This window comes from Sphaeramia orbicularis, chromosome 21 (assembly GCF_902148855.1).
Source record: "Sphaeramia orbicularis chromosome 21, fSphaOr1.1, whole genome shotgun sequence".
In the NCBI taxonomy this organism is placed as follows: Eukaryota; Metazoa; Chordata; class Actinopteri; order Kurtiformes; family Apogonidae; genus Sphaeramia; species Sphaeramia orbicularis.
In genome coordinates, this window is record NC_043977.1 from 58409824 (window position 1) to 58424823 (window position 15000).

Genomic DNA, 15000 nt, shown 5'->3' on the forward strand with positions numbered 1-15000 from the left:
TTCATTACAAAATGTGTAACAAGCTGAGTAAAATACATTTGTTATAAAAGTTGGTGTTAAATGATAGAGTTCATTTGTTTTCCGTGTCGGCGTACAAACAGGAATGTGTTACCGTCACAGGCCGGTTTTAAATGGTGCAAACACAAAGTCTTTCATATGAAAAAATCAGAGTTAACCATCAGACAAGTTCAATTAATTTACATCTCACTGCCTGTGCAAGCAAATGTACGCAAAACTGTTCCTTCCATAGGTTTGTACAAAAATAGTTCTTTTCTAGAAATGGATCTGAGTTGACCTTGAAATATTGAAAAAACAATATCTAAATGCAAATGCATAAAAACTTCCAGATGAAAACGGTGACATCTCGACTCAGCCGCGGAGTGGATTTGGCACTTCTTCATACAAACGAGTCCAATGTGGGAGACGACGGGCAGACGGCGTCAGTGGTGTCCCATTGCCAGTGGCGTCCCGTCATCAGTTGTCAATGGCGTCCCAGCATTAGCGGCGTCCTAGCGTCAGCAGCGTCCCATTGCCAGTGGTGTCCCGTCATCAGCTGTCAATGGCGTCCTGTCGTCCCAGCGTCGTCCCGGCATCAGCGGCGTCCCGTTGTCAGTGGTGTTCCGTTGTCAGTGGCATCTTGTCGTCCCAGTGGCGTCCCCCCATCAGTCGTCAGCGTTGTCCCAGCGTCAGCAGCGTCCCTTCGTCAGTGGCGTCCCGTTGTCGGTCATCAGCGGCGTTCCATTGTCAGTGTGGTTCCATCGTCAGTCATCATGGCCGTCCTGGCGTCAGCAGCGTTCGTCCAGTGGGTCCAGAGAGAAGATGGTGCCCTCTAAAGTCAGTCCCATTTTGAACCCCTCCTGAAATAAAATGACACACTTCAGTTTGGATCCAACAGAACAAAAATAACTCAGTCTAAACCAGGGCTGTCAAACATGCGTCCCCCCCAAAGGTTCCAGTCTGACCCCTGGGATGAATTTACAAAGTGTAAAAACTCCACAGATTCATTTTAGTTCAGGTTCCACATCCAGACCGATATGATCTGAAGTCAAATATCCTACAAAAAATAATGACTCCAGATTTTCTTCTCAGTTTGATGTGAAAATAATATGACATTATGTCTGTAAATAATGACAACTTCAAATGTTTGTCTTTGTTTTAGTGCAAAAATCACATTAAATTGTGAAACTCTTTCCATTTCCAAACTCTCCTGTACCAATAAAATGTGACTAACCTGAACAAATGTGTCCAACCTGAAATGTCTGTATTAAATTCAGTCCAGTTTGAACTCTTTTCTTCCTGTTCCTCAGTGTTTAGTGTCTTTGGAGATCTGATCCAGAATGCACATGGACTAATGAGAAGTGGAGGAAGAAGACTGAGAAAATTACACTGATTTATCTGAAGAAATGTCAGTTTTTTCAGGTTATTCACATCTTTTTTGTTTGAATAGTTTATAAATAAGTATTTTTTATAATTTAATGGGGTTTTTTTGCACTAAAACAGACATAAATGTGCAGTTGTCATTCTTTCTGGGTTCTTCTGTTCTTATTTGACTGGCTGGGTCCGCTGCAGATCAGATCAGACTGAATGTAGAACCTGAAAGAACAGGAGTTGGAGAACCCTGGACTAAATAAAGACTTTAGTCATAAAATAATGCACACAAACTGAAAAATGCATGCAGGGAGATGATGTAAGGTCAAACTGAACATGCTGAACATGTTTTCATTTCCACATTTAAACAGAACGTCTGTTCACTTTTAATCCTCCTCAGTCAAATCTAGTGTCAAATCGTGTTCAAGCTCCTGCTCTAGAATTTAAATTAGATTATCTTTGTGTAAAACTTATTACATACATATTTAATAAATGTGTATTAATATAAATATTATTAATATTAATCTATATAATTTATACGTGAATGTACTCAGATATTATAACTGCATAAGGACATTGGACCTGGAAGCAGGAGGTCAAAGGTCACATACATTCTTCTGCAGACGGTGGTGCACATATCTGAATGTGTTCTACAGAGAATGGGATTATGGCGCTGAATGGACACACAGATTAGTAAAACCCCTGGGCCATTTCTGCCTGAGGGGTACAAATTTAAAAGAACAATTCATCCCAGATCAGATGCATTAAAACTAGGGCTGTAAGGAAATATCAGTTCTGCAATATATCGCAATATTTCATTTCACAATACTGTATCGATATTAAAAAGTACTGTATATTTTTAGGTATTTATTCAAATGCAGACATTGTGGAGGTTCATTTTAGTTTTGTTGTTTTACTTATTTGTTTATATTTTATTTCTTCTTATTTCACACTCTTTTATTCAATAATGTTGGTTCCTTTGTTGGGATTGAACTCCAATCCTGTTCTGATGTTAGTTCTGAACTAATAGAATCTGAACATTTGAACAGGATCTGAAACTGGAATGTCTGGAAAACAGAATTTCAGTTTGAACACAGTTTGAACATTTGGTGATAGAACATTAGATCCTGTTGGGATCAAATACAAATGTGTTTAGGATTTGTGCAGATTTATGCTGGAATTCAATTCTTCAAGGAAATAATCATTAAAAAAAGAAACAAAAAAATTGCCTTTTTAACAGCATATATCAGATATAACAGATATATCGTGATGTATCGTATCATGATCCTAGTATTTTGATTTGTATCGTATCGTCAGATTCTTGCTGATACACAGCCTTAGTTCTACAGAGAACAGGATTGGGATGTTGAATGGACACACAGATTAGTGAAACCCCTGGGTCATTTCTGCCCGAGGGGTAAAAATTTAAAAGAAAACTTCGTCCCAGTTCAATGATGCATTCAAACCCTGGAAAATGAAACCAGCCATTACTGTCAAAGAGTGAACGAACATGTCAACATGCAACGGTTTAAACACACCAAACACAGATGGAGAGCACAAACACTGGCAGCAGGTTCACATGGAATCAGGAAAGGTGGAAAAGTCAGGGCGTCACGTTCAAGTTTCTGGGACTTTTCAGTTTTATGTCTAGTTTAAAGCATTTATACGAAAATCAACACGAAGGAAACGTACTGGGAATTCAGTCAGAAAACCTGCATTAGTACTGATCAGTTTAGGTCTGAGTGTGTTCAACAGTTCCACCAGTACATGGTTGTGGTCTGTGGAGGACGTTTGGGTCTGTAAGGGTTAAAGGTGGACGTTTGGGGTCTTTAAGGGTTAAAGGTGGACGTTTGAGTCTGTAAGGGTTAAAGGTGGACGTTTGGGTCTGTAAGGGTTAAAGGTGGACGTTTGGGTCTGTAAGGGTTAAAGGTGGACGTTTGAGTCTGTAAGGGTTAAAGGTGGACGTTTGAGTCTGTAAGGGTTAAAGGTGGACGTTTGGGTCTGTAAGGGGTTAAGGTGGACGTTTGGGGTCTGTAAGGGTTTAAGGTGGACGTTTGGGTCTGTGAAGGTTAAAGGTGGACGTGTGGGTCTTTAAGGGTTAAAGGTGGACGTTTGAGTCTGTAAGGGTTAAAGGTGGACGTTTGAGTCTGTAAGGGTTAAAGGTGGACGTTTGGGTCTGTAAGGGTTAAAGGTGGACGTTTGGGTCTGTAAGGGTTAAAGGTGGACGTTTGGGTCTGTAAGGGTTAAAGGTGGACGTTTGGGTCTGTAAGGGTTAAAGGTGGACGTTTGAGTCTGTAGGGTTAAAGGTGGACGTTTGAGTCTGTAAGGGTTAAAGGTGGACGTTTGGGTCTGTAAGGGTTAAAGGTGGACGTTTGGGTCTGTAAGGGTTAAAGGTGGAACGTTTGGGTCTGTGAAGGTTAAAAGGTGGGACGTGTGGGTCTTTAAGGGTTAAAGGTGGACGTTTGAGTCTGTAAGGGTTAAAGGTGGACGTTTGAGTCTGTAAGGGTTAAAGGTGGACGTTTGGGTCTGTAAGGGTTAAAGGTGGACGTTGGGGGTCTGTAAGGGTTAAAGGTGGACGTTTGGGTCTGTAAGGGTTAAAGGTGGACGTTTGGGTCTGTAAAGGGTTAAAGGTGGACGTTTGGGTCTGTAAGGGTTAAAGGTGGACGTTTGGGTCTGTAAGGGTTAAAGGTGGACGTTTGGGTCTGTAAGGGTTAAAGGTGGACGTTTGGTCTTTAAGGGTTAAAGGTGGACGTTTGGGTCTGTAAGGGTTAAAGGTGGACGTTTGGGGTCTGTAAGGGTTAAAGGTGGACGTTTGAGTCTGTAAGGGTTAAAGGTGGACGTTTGGGTCTGTAAGGGTTAAAGGTGGACGTTTGAGTCTGTAAGGGTTAAAGGTGGACGTTTGGGTCTGTAAGGGTTAAAGGTGGACGTTTGGTCTGTAAGGGTTAAAGGTGGACGTTTGGGTCTTTAAGGGTTAAAGGTGGACGTTTGAGTCTGTAAGGGTTAAAGGTGGACGTTTGGTCTGTAAGGGTTAAAGGTGGACGTTTGGTCTGTAAGGGTTAAAGGTGGACGTTTGAGTCTGTAAGGGTTAAAGGTGGACGTTTGGGTCTGTAAGGGTTAAAGGTGGACGTTTGGTCTGTAAGGGTTAAAGGTGGACGTTTGGGTCTTTAAGGGTTAAAGGTGGACGTTTGAGTCTGTAAGGGTTAAAGGTGGACGTTTGAGTCTGTAAGGGTTAAAGGTGGACGTTTGGGTCTGTAAGGGTTAAAGGTGGACGTTTGGGTCTGTAAGGGTTAAAGGTGGACGTTTGGGTCTGTGAAGGTTAAAGGTGGACGTGTGGGTCTTTAAGGGTTAAAGGTGGACGTTTGAGTCTGTAAGGGTTAAAGGTGGACGTTTGAGTCTGTAAGGGTTAAAGGTGGACGTTTGGGTCTGTAAGGGTTAAGGTGGACGTTTGGGTCTGTAAGGGTTAAAGGTGGACGTTTGGGTCTGTAAGGGTTAAAGGTGGACGTTTGGGTCTGTAAGGGTTAAAGGTGGACGTTTGGGTCTGTAAGGGTTAAAGGTGGACGTTGGGTCTGTAAGGGTTAAAGGTGGACGTTTGGGTCTGTAAGGGTTAAAGGTGGACGTTTGGGTCTTTAAGGGTTAAAGGTGGACGTTTGGGTCTGTAAGGGTTAAAGGTGGACGTTTGAGTCTGTAAGGGTTAAAGGTGGACGTTTGGGTCTGTAAGGGTTAAAGGTGGACGTTTGAGTCTGTAAGGGTTAAAGGTGGACGTTTGGGTCTGTAAGGGTTAAAGGTGGACGTTTGGTCTGTAAGGGTTAAAGGTGGACGTTGGGTCTTTAAGGGTTAAAGGTGGACGTTTGAGTCTGTAAGGGTTAAAGGTGGACGTTTGGTCTGTAAGGGTTAAAGGTGGACGTTTGGTCTGTAAGGGTTAAAGGTGGACGTTTGAGTCTGTAAGGGTTAAAGGTGGACGTTTGGGTCTGTAAGGGTTAAAGGTGGACGTTTGGTCTGTAAGGGTTAAAGGTGGACGTTTGGGTCTTTAAGGGTTAAAGGTGGACGTTTGAGTCTGTAAGGGTTAAAGGTGGACGTTTGAGTCTGTAAGGGTTAAAGGTGGACGTTTGGGTCTGTAAGGGTTAAAGGTGGACGTTTGGGTCTGTAGGGTTAAAGGTGGACGTTTGGTCTGTAAGGGTTAAAGGTGGACGTTTGGGTCTGTAAGGGTTAAAGGTGGACGTTTGGGTCTGTAAGGGTTAAAGGTGGACGTTTGGGTCTTTAAGGGTTAAAGGTGGACGTTTGAGTCTGTAAGGGTTAAAGGTGGACGTTTGGGTCTGTAAGGGTTAAAGGTGGACGTTTGGGTCTGTAAGGGTTAAAGGTGGACGTTTGGGTCTGTAAGGGTTAAAGGTGGACGTTTGGTCTGTAAGGGTTAAAGGTGGACGTTTGGGTCTTTAAGTGTTAAAGGTGGACGTTTGGGTCTTTAAGGGTTAAAGGTGGACGTTGAGTCTGTAAGGGTTAAAGGTGGACGTTTGAGTCTGTAAGGGTTAAGGTGGACGTTTGGGTCTGTAAGGGTCAAAGGTGGACGTTGGGTCTGTAAGGGTCAAAGGTGGACGTTTGGGTCTGTAAGGGTTAAAGGTGGACGTTTGGGTCTGTAAGGGTTAAAGGTGGACGTTTGGGTCTGTAAGGGTTAAAGGTGGACGTTTGGGTCTGTAAGGGTCAAAGGTGGACGTTTGGGTCTGTAAGGGTTAAAGGTGGACGTTGAGTCTGTAAGGGTTAAAGGTGGACGTTTGGGTCTGTAAGGGTTAAAGGTGGACGTTTGGGTCTGTAAGGGTTAAAGGTGGACGTTTGGGTCTGTTAGGGTTAAAGGTGGACGTTAGGGTCTGTAAGGGTTAAAGGTGGACGTTTGGGTCTGTAAGGGTTAAAGGTGGACGTTTGGGTCTGTAAGGGTTAAAGGTGGACGTTTGGGTGTTAAGGGTTTAAAGGTGGACGTTTGGGTCTGTAAGGGTTAAAGGTGGACGTTGGTCTGTAAGGGTTAAAGGTGGACGTTTGGGTCTGTAAGGGTTAAAGGTGGACGTTTGGGTCTGTAAGGGTTAAAGGTGGACGTTTGGGTCTGTGAAGGTTAAAGGTGGACGTGTGGGTCTTTAAGGGTTAAAGGTGGACGTTTGAGTCTGTAAGGGTTAAAGGTGGACGTTTGGGTCTGTAAGGGTTAAAGGTGGACGTTTGGGTCTGTAAGGGTTAAAGGTGGACGTTTGGGTCTGTAAGGGTTAAAGGTGGACGTTTGGGTCTGTAAGGGTTAAAGGTGGACGTTTGGGTCTGTAAGGGTTAAAGGTGGACGTTTGGGTCTGTAAGGGTTAAAGGTGGACGTTTGGGTCTGTAAGGGTTAAAGGTGGACGTTTGGGTCTGTAAGGGTTAAAGGTGGACGTTTGGGTCTTTAAGGGTTAAAGGTGGACGTTTGGGTCTGTAAGGGTTAAAGGTGGACGTTTGAGTCTGTAAGGGTTAAAGGTGGACGTTTGGGTCTGTAAGGGTTAAAGGTGGACGTTTGAGTCTGTAAGGGTTAAAGGTGGACGTTTGGGTCTGTAAGGGTTAAAGGTGGACGTTTGGTCTGTAAGGGTTAAAGGTGGACGTTTGGGTCTTTAAGGGTTAAAGGTGGACGTTTGAGTCTGTAAGGGTTAAAGGTGGACGTTTGGTCTGTAAGGGTTAAAGGTGGACGTTTGGGTCTGTAAGGGTTAAAGGTGGACGTTTGAGTCTGTAAGGGTTAAAGGTGGACGTTTGGGTCTGTAAGGGTTAAAGGTGGACGTTTGGTCTGTAAGGGTTAAAGGTGGACGTTTGGGTCTTTAAGGGTTAAAGGTGGACGTTTGAGTCTGTAAGGGTTAAAGGTGGACGTTTGGGTCTGTAAGGGTTAAAGGTGGACGTTTGGGTCTGTAAGGGTTAAAGGTGGACGTTTGGTCTGTAAGGGTTAAAGGTGGACGTTTGGGTCTGTAAGGGTTAAAGGTGGACGTTTGGGTCTGTAAGGGTTAAAGGTGGACGTTTGGGTCTTTAAGGGTTAAAGGTGGACGTTTGAGTCTGTAAGGGTTAAAGGTGGACGTTTGGGTCTGTAAGGGTTAAAGGTGGACGTTTGGGTCTGTAAGGGTTAAAGGTGGACGTTTGGTCTGTAAGGGTTAAAGGTGGACGTTTGGGTCTTTAAGTGTTAAAGGTGGACGTTTGGGTCTTTAAGGGTTAAAGGTGGACGTTTGAGTCTGTAAGGGTTAAAGGTGGACGTTTGAGTCTGTAAGGGTTAAAGGTGGACGTTTGGGTCTGTAAGGGTCAAAGGTGGACGTTTGGGTCTGTAAGGGTCAAAGGTGGACGTTTGGGTCTGTAAGGGTTAAAGGTGGACGTTTGGGTCTGTAAGGGTTAAAGGTGGACGTTGGGTCTGTAAGGGTTAAAGGTGGACGTTTGGGTCTGTAAGGGTCAAAGGTGGACGTTTGGGTCTGTAAGGGTTAAAGGTGGACGTTTGAGTCTGTAAGGGTTAAAGGTGGACGTTTGGGTCTGTAAGGGTTAAAGGTGGACGTTTGGGTCTGTAAGGGTTAAAGGTGGACGTTTGGGTCTGTTAGGGTTAAAGGTGGACGTTAGGGTCTGTAAGGGTTAAAGGTGGACGTTTGGGTCTGTAAGGGTTAAAGGTGGACGTTTGGGTCTGTAAGGGTTAAAGGTGGACGTTTGGGTGTTTAAGGGTTAAAGGTGGACGTTTGGGTCTGTAAGGGTTAAAGGTGGACGTTTGGGTCTGTAAGGGTTAAAGGTGGACGTTTGGGTCTGTAAGGGTTAAAGGTGGACGTTTGGGTCTGTGAAGGTTAAAGGTGGACGTGTGGGTCTTTAAGGGTTAAAGGTGGACGTTTGAGTCTGTAAGGGTTAAAGGTGGACGTTTGGGTCTGTAAGGGTTAAAGGTGGACGTTTGGGTCTGTAAGGGTTAAAGGTGGACGTTTGGGTCTGTAAGGGTTAAAGGTGGACGTTTGGGTCTGTAAGGGTTAAAGGTGGACGTTTGAGTCTTTAAGGGTTAATGTTCTTACATGCAGCCTTTAAAACATGCAGGACAGAAGCCATGAGCACAATGAAAACACACAGAGCAAAGAGTACAAACCATCTCTGACGCTACGGAACCAGAAGGAAGGCATGAAGAAGAAGAAGAAGAAGAAGAAGAAGAAGAAGAAGAAGAAGAAGAAGAAGAAGGCAGCGGATCAGTGTCATTAGCTCCTCCTACTGGTGAACATGTCATACCAGGCCTGACCTCAGGTGACCTCAGGTGACCTCCTAAACATACTGGATCTGACTCTCAGGTTTAGTCTGAATAATCTGATTACATTGTTTTGTTGGAATTCTTTGATCACATATGGTCTGTTAAGGGACATGTCGTTAACAGGACGGTTGAATATTTAAAGTCCTAAAACCACAGCTGAACAGAACGGTGGAAAACAGTCTTTAATTCTCCACTGAAGCTGAGGACACGATGTGAAAACAGACCAAACCTGCACATGTTCAGTGAACAGACGTTAGACTGAGTTCATTCAGATTCATGTGAACATGTAGGTCTGACATGAGCTGTAATCCAACGGAAAAAAAAAAGAACCTTTAAGGCACCGGAACAAAACCCAAAGGAAAGTGAGTCATGTTGAAAGGATGGACTGGAACTCCTAACCCTAAACCCCTAACCCTAAACCTGACCCCCCTAACCCTGACCCCCTAACCCATGAGTGAGTTCAGAAAAGGACCCACATGTTCTGGAACTTTCTTTTGTCTGTGATTCTGTTCAGTTTTATGCAGGTCATGAATCATGTGTGGGCGGGGCTTCATGTACTATCTGTGAGGGAGGGGCCTCACCTCATCTTAGTTGGCTGTTCATTTCCTGCTCCATCATAGACACACACATAAATATGAAATGCATAAACCCACATTTGCAGCAGATCCAGTTGGATTCTTTCTGAACGTTCCACTGGTTCCAACAGAAGAAATAAAACCCACTGTTGGGGTGTTCCACTATGAAACTGAACTGGAGTTCATCAGCCTTTAACAGACCAAATATGAGCATACATGAGGATTCAGTGTCCTCTAGTGTCAGCTGTTCCACTGTCAGGACCTGAACGCACCATCACTGCTGAGGGTGGACACACTGGAGAACCTGAACGCACCATCACTGCTGAGGGTGGACACACTGGAGAACCTGAACGCACCATCACTGCTGAGGGCGGACACACTGGAGAACCTGAACGCACCATCACTGCTGAGGGCGGACGCACTGGAGAACCTGAACGCACCATCACTGGTGAGGGCGGACACACTGGAGAACCTGAACGCACCATCACTGCTGAGGGTGGACACACTGGAGAACCTGAACGCACCATCACTGCTGAGGGTGGACACACTGGAGAACCTGAACGCACCATCACTGCTGAGGGCGGACACACTGGAGAACCTGAACGCACCATCACTGCTGAGGGCGGACACACTGGAGAACCTGAACGCACCATCACTGCTGAGGGTGGACACACTGGAGAACCTGAACGCACCATGGCGTTGGTGGTGGGCCCTGGGCGTTATCTTTGACTCTGAGCTCACTTTCATCCCACATGTTAGATCCACTGTAAAACCAGGTTTTTATCATCTTCAGAACATAGCCAGAGTCCGTCCAGTTCTGTCTGGAGCCAACACGGACATGCTGATGCAGGCTTTTATTTCCAGTAGAGGTGACGACTGTAACGCCCTGCTTTCTGGTCTTCCCAAAGATAGAATTTCACAACTCCAACTCCTTCAGAATTCAGCTGCTCCAGTGCTGATGAGGACCAGAAGGCAGGCTCACATTACAGCGGTTTTAAAGTCACTGCTTTGGCTCCCGTGTGTTCCAGGATCCATTTGAAGGTCCTTCTAATAGTTTTTAAATGTCTTAATGGTCTTGCTCCTTCGTATCTTTTAGATCTGCTTTTACCTTATGAACCCTGGTGGACCCTCAGCTCCTCTGGCACCGGCCTTTGAACACTTCCAAAAGTGAACACAAAAAGTCATGGTGAGGCGGTTTTTTCAGCCTTCTGCTCCTGGACTATGGAACAGCCTGAAGAGAACCTCAGCCATTTTTAAAACCAGGCTCAAGACCCACCGCTTTCATTTGGCTTTTAACTAATGCCTCTGTTTTATCCACTCTAAGGTTTTATATATACATATATATATATATATATATATATATATATATATGTGTGTGTATATATATACTGAACAAAAATATAAACGCACCACTTTTGTTTTTGCTCCCATTTTTCATGAGCTGAACTCAAAGATCTAAAACTTTTTCTGTGTTCACACAAGGTTTATTTCTCTCAAATATTGTTCACAAATCTGTCTAAATCTGTGTTAGTGAACACTTCTTCTTTGCTGAGATAATCCATCCACCTCACAGGTGTGGCAGATCAAGATGCTGATTAGACAGCAGGATTTTTGCACAGGTGTGCCTTAGGCTGGCCACAATAAAAAGCCACTCTAAAATGTGCAGTTTTATCACACAGCACAATACCACAGATGTCACAAGTTTTGAGGGAATATGCACTGGTCATGTGACTTCAGGAATCTGCACCAGAGCTTCTGCCTGTGAATTGAATGTTCATTTCTCTACCATAAGCCATCTCCAAAGCTGTTTCAGAGAATTCATGAAGAAGACTGTGCGAGGAAAATGGTGGTCACACCAAATACTGACTGGTTTTCTGACCCCCCTGGACCACCCAATACAGTAAAAGTGCACATTTTAGAGTGGCCTTTTATTGTGGCCAGCCTAAGTCAAACCTGTGCAATAATCCTGCTGTCTAATCAGCATCTGGATCTGCCACACCTGTGAGGTGGATGGATTATCTCAGCAAAGGACAAAGGAGAAGTGCTCACTAACACAGATTTAGACAAATTTATGAACAATATTTGAGAGAAATAGGCCTTTTGTGTACATAGAAAAAGTTTTAGATCTTTGAGTTCAGCTCATGAAAAATGGGAGCAAAAACAAAAGTGGTGCGTTTATATTTTTGTTCAGTGTATATACATATACATATATATATATATATATATATATATATATATATATATATATATATATATATATATATATATATATATATATACATACAGGGTGGGGAAGCAAAATGTACAATATTTTGAGGCAGGGATTGAAAGACAGTGTATGACCAATTAGTTTATTGAAAGTCATGAGAATTTATTTGCCACAAGAAAATGTCCATAATAGAAAATGTTTTTATTCTATGTGTCCTCCTTCTTTCTCAATAACTGCCTTCACACACTTCCTGAAACTTGTGCAAGTGTTCCTCAAATATTGGGGTGACAACTTCTCCCATTCTTCTTTAATAGTATCTTCCAGACTTTCTGGTAATAGTTTTGCTCATAGTCATTCTCTTCTTTCCATTATAAACAGTCTTTATGGACACTCCAACTATTTTTGAAATCTCCTTTGGTGTGACGAGTGCATTCAGCAAATCACACACTCTTTGACGTTTGCTTTCCTGATTACTCATATGGGCAAAAGTTTGTGAAAAGGTATGGATAATAGTGTTAGGTATGATTATGACATCAGTATATGTTTGGGTTCAAAACAACTGACGTAGTGTCTGCTGAGAAAAAACAACTAAATGTTCAGTGTACATTTTGCTTCACCACCCTGTATATATATATATATATTTATATATATATCTTAAGATTCTTTTAACCAATGCTTCTGTTTTATCATTTTAATGTTTAATATTTATATTATTTTTATATTTGTCTTACATTCAGTGGCTGCCTCCTGGTGCACATGGCTCCGAGACAGCACCTCCTCTTTTACTTTTACTTTCTGGTCCTCTTGTGCTCAGTTAGTGTTTTTTAAGTATGTCTGTGCTTGTGGGTGTGCATATGTGTGTGTGTGTGTGTGTGTGTGTGTGTGGGTGGAGGGTGGTACTGATTTTTAAACTTATATGTAAAACACTCTGTGCTACATCCTTGATGTATGAAAAGTGCTACATAAATAAAGATTGATTGACTGATTGATCGCCGCTGAGGTCGGACACACTGAAGAACCTGAATGCACCATCACTGCTGAGGTTGGATGCACTGAAGAACGTGAACCTCAGCAGTGATGGTGTGTTCAGGTTCTTCAGCAGTGATGGTGCGTTCAGGTTCTTCAGCAGTGATGGTGCGTTCAGGTTCTTCAGCAGTGATGGTGCATTCAGGTTCTTCAGCAGTGATGGTGCATTCAGGTTCTTCAGCAGTGATGGTGCATTCTTTCCTGACAGTGGAACAGCTGACACTAGAGGACACTGAATCCACATGTATGCTCATATTTGATCTGTTAAAGGCTGATGAACACCAGTTCAGTTCAACTGGTGTTTTCTATGAATTTCTTACTCACATTTGTTTCTGTTTCACTCCCATTTCTTCTTTTTTCATTTTCAAACTCTACTTAGAACCTTCTGAAGATCCAACACAGAAAAATGGACGTTCATGTAATTTTTCAACTGGTCTGAACTTGTAGATCATGTGTGTGTTTGTGTGTGTGTATGTGTGTATATGTGTGTTTCTGTGTGTGTGTGTTTCTGTGTGTGCTTCTTTGTGTGTTTCTGTGTGTGTGTGTGTGTTTCTGTGTGTGTGTGTTTCTGTGTGTGTGTGTGTGTGTGTGTGTGTGTGTGTTTCTGTGTGTGTGTGTTTCTGTGTGTGTCTCATTCATGTCATCATCAGTCTAACCTCATTCCTAACCCTCTCACACTGACATTCATCCAGTCAGAGCTCAAACACACACTGACCTGCATCTCATCCAGTTTAGACTGAATATCAGGGGGGAAGTCCGCAGAAGCACAGGTGAACGGGTCAAAGGGCTCAGCACCAAACAGGTCTTTACCTGAAACACACATACACACACACACACACACACACACACACACACACACACACACACCAGTGGAAAGGACAAATGGAAAAAGTCCATATGGTTAAAGTGTATGTGACTGATATATACATATACATATACATATATATATATATATATATATATATATATATATATATATATATATATATATACAGTACAGGCCAAAAGTTTGGACACACCTTCTCATTCTTTGCATTTTCTTTATTTTCATGACTATTTTCATTGTAGATTCTCACTGAAGGCATCAAAACTATGAATGAACACATGTGGAATTATGTACTTAACAAAAAAGTGTGAAATAACTGAAAACATCTCTTATATTCTAGTTTCTTCAAAGTATCCACCCTTAGCTCTGATGACTGCCTTGCACACCCTTGGCATTCTCTTGATGAGCTTCCAGAGGTAGTCACCTGAAATGGTTTCCACTTCATAGCTGTGCCTTGTCAGGGTTACTTAGTGGAATTTCTTGCCTTATTGATGGGGTTGGGACCATCAGTTGTGTTGTGCAGAAGTCAGGTTGATGCACAGCTGACAGCCCTATTGGACAACTGTTAGAATGCATATTATGGCGAGAACCAATCAGCTAAGTAAAGACAAACGAGTGGCCATCATTACTTTAAGAAATGAAGGTCAGTCAGTCTAGAACATTTCAAAAACTTTGAATGTGTCCCCAAGTGCAGTCACAAAAACCACCAAGCGCTCCAACCAAACTGGCTCACATGAGGACCGCCCCAGGAAAGGAAGACCAAGAGTCACCTCTGATGCTGAAGATAAGTTCATCTGAGTCACCAGCCTCAGAAATCGCAAATTAACAGCAGCTCAGATTAGAGACCAGATGAATACCACACAGAGCTCTAGCAGCAGACACATCTCTACAACAACTGTTAAGAGGAGACTGCGTGAATCAGGTCTTCATGGTCAAACAGCTGCTAGGAAACCACTGCTCAGGAGAGGCAACAAACACAAGAGATTTATTTGGGCCAAGAAACCCAAGGAATGGACATTAGACCAGTGGAAATCTGTGCTTTGGTCTGATGAGTCCAAATTTCAGATCTTTGGATCCAACCGCCGTGTCTTTGTGCGACGCAGAAAAGGTGAACGGATGGATGCTACATGCCTGGTTCCCACCGTGAAGCATGGAGGGGGAGGTGTGATGGTGTGGGGGTGCTTTGCTGGTGACGCTGTTGGGGATTTATTCAAGACTGAAGGCAACCTGAATCAGCATGGCTACCACAGCATCCTGAAGTGACATGCCATTCCATCCGGTGTGCGTTTAGTTGGACCATCATTTATGTTTCAACAGGACAATGACCCCAAACACACCTCCAGGCTGTGTGAGGGATATCTGACCAAGAAGGAGAGTGATGGAGTGCTGCACCAGATGACCTGGCCTCCACAGTCACCGGACCTGAACCCAATCGAGATGGTTTGGGGTGAGCTGGACCGCAGAGTGAAGGCAAAAGGACCAACAAGTGCTAAGCATCTGTGGGAACTTCTTCAAGACTGTTAGGAAACCATTTCAGGTGACTACCTCTGGAAGCTCATCAAGAGAATGGCAAGAGTGTGCAAGGCAGTCATCAGAGCTAAGGGTGGATACTTTGAAGAAACTAGAATATAAGAGATGTTTTCAGTTATTTCACACTTTTTTGTTAAGTACATAATTCCACATGTGTTCATTCATAGTTTTGATGCCTTCAGTGAGAATCTACAATGTAAATAGTCATGAAAATAAAGAA

General features: G+C 43.3%; 1 protein-coding gene across 7 annotated transcripts in view; it reads right to left on the reverse strand.

Annotated features, from left to right (window-relative positions):
- Window positions 1-128: 128 nt before the first annotated feature.
- The window catches only part of LOC115413045 (PTB domain-containing engulfment adapter protein 1-like), a 136411-nt gene continuing 121539 nt past the window's right edge, over window positions 129-15000 (reverse strand). For 5 of the 7 annotated variants that reach the window (XM_030125791.1, XM_030125788.1, XM_030125785.1 and 2 more), the window contains 2 exons: window positions 13140-13234; window positions 129-857 (listed from right to left, as the gene is read on the reverse strand). In XM_030125791.1, the coding sequence (XP_029981651.1) occupies window positions 786-857; window positions 13140-13234 (167 nt within the window). In that variant the 3' untranslated portion in view covers window positions 129-785. Of the gene's footprint in view, window positions 858-8458; window positions 8470-13139; window positions 13235-15000 lie in introns of all 7 variants that reach the window. The other 2 variants (XM_030125789.1, XM_030125790.1) reach the window with 2 other exon arrangements.